Raw genomic sequence first — 12520 nt, forward strand, 5'->3', positions numbered from 1 at the left:
TTAGGGGAGGTGAATTGGAATGTTGGATCCATGACATGTTCTTTCCCTGGTTGTGTGTTGTTTCTGAGAAGCTATTATGAAAGATTTTGGTTCAGAAAATGAAAATGCACTAGGTTGTCTTTACATTAAGTTCAATATGGATTTCTCAGGCTCGGGGTTTCATTTTCCCAACCAATGCCAATTATTAGAGACAATATTATCTTAGAAATCCAACAAATAATTGACACATATGGAGATGAATGAAAGTGAGGAGACCATATTACATAATGTCAACATGAAGGATGAAATGGGAAGAAAACAGCAACAACAACTATCATGAGGCATATGATGATGAGCAATCCACATGTCTTGAGTGCAATTTGGGATTAGGGTTCATGAATTTAGGGACTGATTTGAATTGATTTAATAACTTATCTTATCAGTAATAACAGGATACACTAAGCGAGTGCTATGCTGGCAGTTAATAGGCTATATCAGTGAACGTTAACCACCTCAGGAGATGACGAAAGGACTAATGAGATTAGGTTGGTTATCTTTTGGGAACGAATTTAATTAATTTTATTTTTTAGGACAAAAATGGAGATTGAAGTATTTTTTAAAGATGATTTTGACTATCAACTCAAATAAATAAAAGTTCTTTATAATATTTTTTTAAGATATTTTTTAGTAATTAAAAATTAATATATATAATCGATTAAACTGTATCATTTTTATTAAAATTAAATCGGATAAATCGATTTGATTAAAAAATCGATGAACCGAATTTTAAATCAGTTTAAATTAATATTTTTTTATAAAAAAAATAATATCTTTATTATAAAAAATCATAAAAATACTCTTATAATTAATTTTAAAAATCCTAAATCTTAAATCATATGATGACATAGAGAAGAGAAGTGTTAAAATTTAAGATTTTTAAAATTAATATATATATATATATATATATATATATATAATAAAAATATTTTAGTCATTTTTTATAATAGAAGTATTGTAATAACTTTTTATAAAAAATATTAATTTAGACTGATTCAAAATTTGATATACTAATTTTTTAGCTAAATCAATTTATCTTATTTAATTTTGTAACACAGTTTAATCAATTATATATATATATATATATATATATATATATATATTAAATTTTGATAACTAAAAAATATTTAAAAAAAACGTTTTAAAAAACAGGTTTGGAAAGTACCAGATGCAAAGAACTAAACACTTGTCGAAGAAGCAGAGAGGGCAGTGACTTCATTAGACCAACACAACACCGACAGTAGACACCCACTCCTCTTCAATCTACTCTTTTCTTCCACCTTTCCTCTCTCTCTCTCAAATCCAGAGGCAGTTACAATAGCCAATAAGTCAAGATGTTGCAGCTACTCTACGCCGCGATCTTCGGCGAAATGCTTCTGATCATGGTTCTCCTTTTCAAGACCCCACTCAGGAAGCTCCTCATCCTCACGTTGGATCGCCTCAAGCGTGGCCGTGGCCCCATCGTCGTCACCACCGTCGGCGCCACATTGGTCGTCGTCCTCGCTTCTAGCCTCTACAGTATGGCCAAGATCCAACGCCGTATCGCTGAGGCCGGTGTTGTCAACCCCACCGAACAAGTCCTCATGTCCAAGCACCTTCTCGAAGCTTCTCTCATGGGTAACTAACTACTAATTAATTACCCTTTCAATACTAGATTTTATTGATTTTCATATTATTGTTATATATTTGCTACACTATAAATAGATCCAATTGAAATGTATCCATTGATTTCATATTATAATTGTTGTATGTTACTAATGGTTGGTTTCCCATGTTTTCCCAAATTGTTAGGTACTTTGTGCATAGGATGTTGATTTTTTTTTTAAAAAAAAAATTAGAAAATAGTATAAGTATGATAGATCATTTAGAAGTTTTGAACTGTCACTAGATAAATAATATGTACTGTTGTGCTGATCCATAGCATGTTGGTAAAGATGTTTTAGATTATACTAAAACTTAGTCACCAAAAGAAGATTTTATTATTAATTCAAAACCATTTAATTTAGTGATTAATTTGAACATCAAATGATTCGATGTGAACATGAGACTTCCCCCCTAATGCGCTGCAGTGGTTGCTATTGAAATTATTGTTCAGCAGCATGTCCCATGTATTTGATTGCTTTTAATTTTTAAGAGAACTCATAGGTCTTCGTATCCATGGTAATTGGCCTGTTCCATTACAATCTCAGTGTGATCATACACTATGTTGATTTTCTGAATATTGGATGTTAAGAACATGATGGGATGTCACTTGTTAAATGTTAGCTTCATATCACTGATATATGTCAATTTGATAAATCACTAGCTTTTTGTATATAAGGTTTTGAAATTGTGTTGAATAAGGACTTTTGCTTGCTATGATAGGAGTGAGTGGCAGAGTTTAATGGTATTGGCTTGATGGCTTCTCTGAGTAAATATCATTTCCTCATACCAAATCAGGATTGTATTGGTCTCTTGGCATTAATACTTGATTCGTTCTTTTCATCAAACAATCTGCAACATATTGCATTAGATTCGGCTAAAATTCAGTTTAATTGTTCACCATGCTAATTGATTTTAAGATAATTTTTTTAGTAAAAACCATTGCTTGCTTTAGAGGGGTAGAATGTAATATAATTCTCAATTTTTTGTTTTATTCTTTAGCACATTGCATGTTTTAATTACCTTTGAAATTTCTGTTTGTAAAATCCCATCAATGTAGGTGTATTCTCTTCTCTTTCTCTCTTTGTGCAGTGGTTTAGTTGTTACTTGAGGGCAGGGTATTGATGTAGTTCTGTTTTTTTTTTTTTTTTTTATTTGTTTTCCGTTTATAATTCAGTTTGGATATATTTAGTTATTGATTTTTCATGTGTAATTTGTGTGCAGGGTTTGTGCTTTTCCTCTCCCTCATGATAGATAGGTTGCACCATTACATAAGAGAGCTTCGCATTCTCCGAAAGACCATGGAGGCTGTTAAGAAACAAGGCCGAAGTTTCGAGGACGGTAAAAACACCACCACCTCTGAGGATCATAGAACGCTGACCGAAGAAATCGCGACATTGAAGGCCCGAATCAAGAATTTGGAAACCGAAAGCGAAGCAAAAGGAAGTAAGGCTAAGTCTTTGGAATCGGAAGTAGAGGCTCTGAAGAAGCAATCCGAAGGGTTCCTTATGGAATATGATCGCCTCTTGGAAGAAAATCAGAACCTTCGGAGTCAGTTGGAGGCCATTGATCAAAGCTCTTTGCATGCTGAGAATAAGAAAAATATGTGAGAAGGACAAATTTGTCCCCCTTTTTTTCAGCTGCTCCTGTTTTAACATTTTAAGCATCATATGTTGTATTAGAAAAGCTGAGATCATTGTAAATATCTAAAGAACAGAAAGAAGGTATGTGGATTCAGTGTGCTAAACTTCTCTTAAAGGATAATGTATAGGTATTTTCTGGTCCCCTTTGTTGATAGTGATAATGGTAATAGTGAGGACTTGATCACATACATTTTTATAACACAATTCTACATTTTGATTATATTTTGTTATGGGATAAAAATATACTAAATTAATAATGTTATGTGTAATTTTGCACTTCAAATTTATGCATAAAAATGTCTACAATATTTTAACTTTTAAGGGTCTATATTTATTTACGAGTAGAAGTATGCACCCAAATTTAAAGGGGATGCACACCAGCAAATATAGAATTACACATAGCAGAGGCTATGCCTACATATAAGCTTTCAAGTTCTAATAATAATGCAGCTTATCAATACCATTCAAACATAAACATAACACCATTGATAACATACTGTTTTGGATTACAAAATTACTATAGGTGTAGTTAGTAGTAAGTTACCAAACCAGTCTGTATATATTGATTCACTTATTTTTTTTAACTAAATAATTAAATCATACATAATAAAATAATAAAAAATGTAATGGACTAATAATTAACAGCAGTTCTATTAGTACCATTTATTATTATTGATCAGCACTTAATTAATAATATTTAAAATTATTTGCAAAAAATAGTGTTAAACTGCTGGATTATAAATATTGAACTGTTGACTAAAAATACTAGCAAATATAGATTAAAATTGTTGACACTTAAACCTTAATAAAAAAGGTTATGAGATACTAAATTTGTCTTTCTATTTGTAGTGGTTGATTAGTAGTTGATTTTCAAAATTTACGCAAATATTTTTATACACAAAATAAAAAGTTAATCACTATTAAATTTATAGTTTTTATAAACAACATATTTTATTATCTTAATTTAAGAATGATTAATTTTTTTATTTTAGAAAATTTTGAGACATATCATTTTTTCCCATCAACGGGCCATAAGACCGAAAGAGAAACAAGTAGTAACTACAAAAAGAACTACACGAGTACGTTATTTTAAAAAAAAAAAAGTACAGCACATACCAAAAACTATAAAGATAACAAGGCCAAAAACACTCGAAAATAATTAAAAAAAACTACACGTGGATTGCAATTCCTTAGTGTTCGAGATGGCAAGCACAAAAAGACGTTGAAGTTTGGACTTTGGATAAAGAACATAAATTATTATTTCAAAGAAATTAATAAAAATCGAAAATAAGGTTAAGTATTAATTCCAGGAAAATAAATTAAGAAAGCTCACACACACTTCATGTGAAACGTCATGTGTTGAATCTCATGTATACATGTCTTCGCATGAAAAACAAGTTCACCTCGTTCACAATGATAAATTCATAACCAACCATGCATGCATACACGATTTGCTTCATGGTATATGCTGCTTATGTATTCACGTGATTGCTGGTACACAAAAGCAGTCTCTAATTAGTTCTTGAGGAATAATTGAACTTTAAATGAAACAGGGGAAAATTTAATAATTAAAACAGCAACGTTAACGAGACAATTATCTAAAATTATTTCATTAAATCTAATATGTATAAATTTATTGTATACAATATTCAAAATCATTATATTATTCTACAATAAATTATATTTTGGCACTAAATATATCGACATATATAGCACATTCTACTATTGTTTTACATACGTTTTTCTTCTCAATTATTTTTAAAAACATATTATGTAATCAACTATACATAAAGTAATATCTAACAATTGTTTATATTAACATTTATCAATAATTTTAACATTTTATTTCATATCCTTTCAATAATTATTGTAATAATTCTTTTTTTATATTTTAGTAAGTCAATGATCATCAGTAATTAATAATTATCATCATCGTTGTATTATTCTATAACAAATACCATTCTAACGCCAAAAATATTAACGTGGTATATTCTGGTGTCCATATACATGCTTCTCTTAATTTTTTTTAGAGCAATGTTAGGGGGCAGCAACTTTTGTGATTGTTAGCCATCAACTAACCATCAATGATGATTTGATGGTGTGAGATTAGTGTGAAATTTCATCCAATGGTTTGCCTTTCTCTGCTGGTTACATGCTGGCCAAAATTCAATAGAATTGCTGGCCCCCTAGACTTTCTCTTTTTTTTAACTAGACATAGATGTTTTACGAATGTACAATTATTAGAAAAAGGGAATATTTTTAATATGATTAAATCTTTTTAAAATTTATTTAATACAAAATTACAAATAGAATAACTTCTTATTATGACAACAAATAATAAAAGAATCTAAGATAGCATGATCATTTAAGAGAAGGTATATTAGTTGAATTATTACAATCAATAAAAGAACAATAATATTTGAGAGACAACAAAAAAATCAGCCAAAATAATACAAACTCATCGTATTTAATACTTATTAATCGTCACGATAATTAATGGGCGTATTTATTTTTTTGTTTTCCTAATTATCGACAATATATATATATATATATATATATATATATATATATATATAAGGAAACAATTTTGGTATCAATGTAATTAAATGCATAATTAATATATAATTTTAAGAGTAAACGAATGTTTAAAATAATACTAAGTATATATTAATATATAAAAATATTTGATAATAAAAAAAAATTAGTTAAAAATAGCTATAAATTATCTTATTTAGTATTTATTAATTTTTACACCAATTAATGAATGTTAAATAAGGTAGATTTTGACTGTTTTTTTTTTCTCCTTAATATTACCGAATATTAGTGTATAAATGTTAAGAATTGTATATGATTAAAGTTATGATTATATATTAATATTTTAAATCAACTAATGAAAAAAAATATAATTATATTATTAAAAATATTCTAATTTATTATTAATTATATTAAATATAATTTATATAAATTATACTACAATCATATATAACTTTTTTAAATTAAATAATCAAATTATTATATCATCAATTGGGGAATATATTTTTTTGAGGTCACATATTTAGAGGATAATTCAAATAAGATAAATTTTTGTGATATATCTAAGATATTAAATGTATAGTTCACAAATTTTTTTATACAGTATATTGATATCTTGATATTTTATTTTATTTTTGTCTATTAAATTTATCTCAATAATTAAAGAATTATTTGTTATTATTTTTAATAATATACCATTAATTTCTAGCTACTACTCAAAATGATATTATTATTATTATTATTATTATTATTATTATTATTATTATTATTATTATTATTATTTCATTGTTTAATTTGGTATTCGTATAAATGAAAAAAATATAAAATGATTTTATATAATTTAAATGTGTAAATGATATTTTTAAAAATATATATTTTAAATATAAATAAAAGGAAGAAAATAAATTTTTTGGTACATTGCACGAGTACCTACACTAATTACATATTTATTATATTTAATATTATGCATTTATTTTTAAAAAATTTAATAAATATAAAATAAAATAACTTTGGACTAATTTGTATTGTCTCCTATATATTTATGTAATTAAAATTGAAATTTGTTTATTTAAACAATACTTTCTTCCTCTCACACTCTCACACAAGAGGGGGCACCACGGCAAGAATGTGCTTCACCAAAGTAAGAAACACGTGACAACATGCAAAACTGAAAAATCATATATATGGGTGAAGAATTCATTGTGTGACAACATGAAAAACTGAAAAACGTGACATGAACTTTAATTAAATTCTTACCACATATATATAGAGAGATAAATTGCAACCCTCTTCACAAACAAATTCATCTTCATTTCTACATACACATCAACATTGCAAAACCATGGCAGCAATCAAACCCTTCTCCATCACAACATTATTGCTTATGATATTCATCACCATGACCATGATTTCCCAAACAAGTTCGGAAAAAAGCAACCAATCAAACCAAGTGTTCTACTTGCACGACGTTACGAACGGGCCTAACGCAACGGTTGCCCAAATAGTCGGCATCACCGGAAAAGTTTGGTCATACAACACATTTGGTACCTTTATAATGGTGGACGATCCAATAACCCTAACACCAAATCAATACGCAGTTCAAGTTGGAAGAGCTCAAGGAACTATTTCAGTGGCATCAATGGACGGTTCAACTGTGATTATTGTTCTTTCATTTGTGTTCAACAATGTGCAATATAATGGCAGTACTTTGGAGCTTCAAGGCGCGAGTCGTCAGCGCGAGAATTACAGAGAGATTTCAGTGGTTTCCGGCACCGGAAGGTTCCGATTTGCGAAGGGATATGCTGTGTTTGAAACTGTTTCCTATGATCCTACAACTACTCGCTCTCTTATTCGTGTTAATGTCACCATAAATTAGCTTCTATTACTTGTTTAATTTCCTATGAATTAATGATGCGTGGTTAAGAAATAATCAATATCATGATTACCTCCTCTGTGTTACCTCTTTTGTTTGTTTTATTTAGTTTCATATTCAATTGTTTTGGTGGGTTCAAATTCTAAGGATAGAGAAACATAGTTTGAAGAGAACGGCAGAATATAAGAAAAGATTATAAGATATAAAAGAATGATCTAAATTTTAAATATTTTAATTCGCTTTGTATATCTACATGTATTAAACAAAAATATACATATATACACATTAAATTGATAATAAATTAATTATCTCGAGAGTATATTAATTAAAATAATAAAAAGATAATTCATAATTATTCTATCTTTATTTTTAACATAAATAAATATTCTTTTATATATATTTAAATAATTATTAAATAAAAAATTAGCTACTAATTTAATTTGGTCACTATATAAAAAATTAGTTATCAATTTACTGGCCAAAATAAAAAGTTAGACTTTGAAAAACTTTTGAAAACATTTAATCTCTAATATTTTACTGTTTTTAGTGGCCAATTTGACGACCAATATAAAAACTAAGTTGGAAAATTATTAGTTCTCTTTAAATTAATTGCTAATGATAAAATTCTTAAAGAACATAAATAGAAGGTATTTTTTAAAGTTTACAATAATTAGTGTATGTTCCCGTACTTTGTACGGAATAATACATAAAATTATATTAAAAATTTTATTAAAAAATTAATAATATATAATAATTATTATTATAAATATTTTATAAAGTTATAATTAAAATCAAACTCTTAAAATTTTTAATATTAAAATATTAAAAATAATTAGTATTTATCTTAATCAATTTGAGTTTGTTAAGTGATCATCTCACTCGTCCGCTTAAACAACTATTAGAAGTTAGAATCTCGTCTTGTGTATATAGCAATCCATTGGCTAACGATAAACTCTTAATAAAAGGAGTATCAATACGTTGTTAGACTTGACAGGAGTTTTCGAATACGCAGGTACCCGACCCGTCTATACCCGGATGAAAAGGGTAATAACTTGACTCGAGTCAGGACAGATTTTGCTTAAGACAGGTATCGTTAGGTTTAGGGTGTACCCGCCCCGAATATAGACATATAAACACTTTTTAGTAATTAGGATTTGCCTCACATCACACATGATTCATAGCTTCAGTCTATACTCTATAGCCATCCAAGATAAACACAATCATCCTCACCTAAAATTTTCTTCTTCTCGACTTCTTCACAAAAAAACTGCATAGCTCCTGTCATGTTGTTGCCGAGTCCATCGCCGCTTACCTATTCACAACTCCCATCTTCCTTCACAGCCAGAGAAGAACCCACGTTTAATATAGAGGGGACATTTGCCCCCACAAATTTTTTTGAAAAAAATTAATACTTATATACATATGTACCACTTATTATATTATATTTGTCTCAAAATAAAATATAAATAATTCTTTTATATTTTATGTTAAAAAATATTTTGTTAAACTTAACACATAATAATAATTATATTGTTAAATTTGATTTAGTATGAAAAATAAATAAATACACTCCAAAATTAGTGATAATTAATTATATTATATTAGTTAATTAATTAATAATTAAATTAAAACTTAGTTTTCTAATTAAATACAACTTAAATTATTAGTGATTTTTTAAAAATTGTTTAAGATAAAAAATATATTTTCTATGTATTAATATACTATAATTATTTTGGTTAAAAAATTTATTTATACTATAAAAATTATAATAAGTAGATTTGACAATTAAGTAAAATAATTTTTTAAAAATATATATAAAAAATAATATTTAATCATGTTAAAAATAAAAAAAGTTCTTATAAATATTTTTTTTATTATTTTAAATATTATACTATGTGTATGAAATTATATTTTTATTATTTTAAATATTATAATAATGATTGTGTGTATATTTCTAGTTCTTATCAATATGTATTAGATAGTTCTAATTTTAAATTTTGAATATATCTAAACCAATTTGGATTGATCAAGTGATCAACTTAGTCGTCCGCTTAAATAAGTATTGAGGGTTCGAATTCTGTCTCGTATGTATAGCAACTCGTTGCCGGCCAATTGTAGATTCTTAAATGGAATTCAAATTCATGATGGATTAGTTCTTAACTTGTTGAATATCGTGGGAAGCAAAATAAAATATCTATACCTAAATTTTATTATATTTTTGTTCTCATTACTAAATTTTTCTGGGTCCGTCACTGTTCACAGCTTATGTCATCATCGCTGCTCATCCCATTATCGTCGTTGTTGAACCCGTCGCCACCATTCTCATGCTGAGTTTCTTTTCTCTAGGTAAATTTCTCTCTCTCTCTCTCATTGTGAGTCTATTAAGTTCTTCTATTCAAACATTGATATTTAAATTATAAAAAAATTGATTTTCATATTTTATAAAATATCATACTGACGGTAATTGTAAATATGACGCTACTTAAAATTAAATAAAGTAACATAGATAAAACAAATAAAAAATAAAAAATTACTTAATCTTGTATAAAATTTACCTATAAAATTCTGTACCAAAAAATGAATTTAATTTTAGTATATTAATAATATAAAATATTTTATATAATCATTCAATTCAATTAGATTTATCTATTTAGGTCATTATTGAAAATAAATTTAAGATACTAACATACAATTACTTTAAATTAAGCAACAATTATCAATACTATATAAAGGACACACTATTTTACTAAGAATGATTGCCATAAGGAATAATTTTCCAATTTTCTATACTAATATTTGAAAGTTTATATAATACTATATAATAATATTATCATTATTAATACTATATGATATCAAAACAAAAAAAATCACCGTGCTAATATAATATTATTAATATTATATAAATCATCTTTGTATTTATTTTTCTGTGCGTATATAATATTTAATTAACACATTAAGACATATATAATATTTTGTTAATACATATATAATATAAAGTGATTTACAAATTATTATTAATTATTATTAATTCGTATATAATGTATAATTAAATTTAATGAATTTAATTAGAATAAACAATAAATTATTTATTTTATTTCAGACTTTATAAATGAATAAATTAATTAACTAATATAACAAATTATAATTAATGTAGTAAAATTAATTAAGTAATATATATTATAATAAATTATATTAATATTTAAATATCTAATCAAATCAATTAGCTGATATAATTAAATCATGGTAATAAATTGTATTGAATGAGTTAAAATAATTAAATCGGGAAACACTCTCCAGAACATGCCACGTCAACTCCATCATTAAGTGCAAACATCCAATTTTTATATAATAGAATAGATATTAAACACTTCATATCTGTTGCAAAATATTTATCTAAAAAGATACACGTATTAAGAAGTAATAAATGATCTTTTATATTGTAGACAATTACTAGTATATATATGATACGGATGCCCAATGATAATGTGTGTATAGTATATAAAAAACAATAAAACTAACACAAGGAATGATATCTGGTGTACGAGGTCAAGAGTAATTACAAGAAGAAAAAGGAAAGAAAAACCAAGGGAGAGGCCCACAAGTAGTATTAGACTCCTAGCTCACCTGGCAAAAGCAAAGTGTCAATAAAGAGGAGAAAAGAAAATTGAAGAATTCAGAGGGAGAAGAATTAGCAGAGAGAGAATGAGCTCACAATTCATGCACACCCTTTTTTTCTGATCATTTTTCTTCTTAACTACCTTTCACTTTCGTCATCCTTTTGCTTTCCGCATGAATGGTTTGTTATGGTCTTGCTATTCATACCTTCTTCCACGTGGCTTGTTCTTTTAGTGGCCTCCCTTCTTGCATTTGTATCATTATCCCTGTCCTGAAAAACAACCTTGTCCTCAAGGTTGAATTGAGGATATTGAATCTTCATATCTTCATAGGACTCCCAAGTGGCTTCTTCATCAGTAAGTTGAAACCATTTGACCAATACTTCCTCATGCCAACGGCCATCTTTTTTAACCATTCGGTGACCCAATACTAGGTGGGGTACAACTTGCAACCCTGGGCATCAAGGAATAATGGGGCTAGTATATTGGCTGGAGTAGGGTTACCCACGCACCTCTTTAGCAGAGACACGTGAAACACAGGGTGGATGCGAGCTCCGGGTGACAGTTCTAGTTTATAGGCAACTTTACCAATTCGCTGCAGTATGGGAAAAGGGCCAAAATACTTCATGGCTAACTTGTGATGTTTGCGCACAGCCAAAGAGTGTTGTCTATAAGGTTGCAATTTGACATAAACAAAGTCACCAATGTTGAACTCAATATCACGTCGCTTGGTTTCGGCTGTAGCCTTCATCCTAGCTTGTGCTCGCTGTAAATTATGCTTCAAAGCTTCCAACACAGTATCACGCTGTTGTAATTGTTCTTGAACTATAGGTGTATCTGAAGCTTGTGGGTCGTAGTGTATAATTGGGGCTGGATCTTTTCCAAAGACAGCTTTGTAGGGCGACATACCAATAGCTGAATAGTATGATGTATTATAACTGAGGGTAACCCAAGGAAGCAACTTTGGCCAGTCACGAGGATTCTCTTGTGTATAACAACGTAAATACATTTCAAAGCCCCGATTGAGCACCTCGGTCTGCCCATCCGATTCGGGGTGATACGCCGAGCTTCGAGCGAGGGTGATGCCGTGGCCTTGACAGCATTGCTCCCAAAATCTGCTAGTAAAAATTTGATCACGATCTGAAATAATTGACTGGGGAACTCCATAAACGCTCACCACA

General features: G+C 28.2%; 2 protein-coding genes across 2 annotated transcripts; both read left to right on the forward strand.

The window, feature by feature from the left end:
- Window positions 1-1215: 1215 nt before the first annotated feature.
- Window positions 1216-3540, forward strand: LOC130967486 (uncharacterized). The gene is made up of 2 exons (XM_057892356.1): window positions 1216-1653; window positions 2902-3540. Exons 1-2 carry the CDS (start codon window positions 1371-1373, stop codon window positions 3285-3287), a joined length of 669 nt encoding a protein of 222 aa, XP_057748339.1. The 5' UTR covers window positions 1216-1370; the 3' UTR covers window positions 3288-3540.
- Window positions 3541-7194: 3654 nt separating this feature from the next.
- Window positions 7195-7728, forward strand: LOC130965519 (dirigent protein 23-like). The gene has a single exon (XM_057890277.1). It carries the CDS (start codon window positions 7195-7197, stop codon window positions 7726-7728), a length of 534 nt encoding a protein of 177 aa, XP_057746260.1.
- The last annotated feature ends 4792 nt before the right edge of the window (window positions 7729-12520 follow it).

Source organism: Arachis stenosperma, chromosome 3 (genome assembly GCF_014773155.1).
Source record: "Arachis stenosperma cultivar V10309 chromosome 3, arast.V10309.gnm1.PFL2, whole genome shotgun sequence".
NCBI lineage: Eukaryota > Viridiplantae > Streptophyta > Magnoliopsida > Fabales > Fabaceae > Arachis > Arachis stenosperma.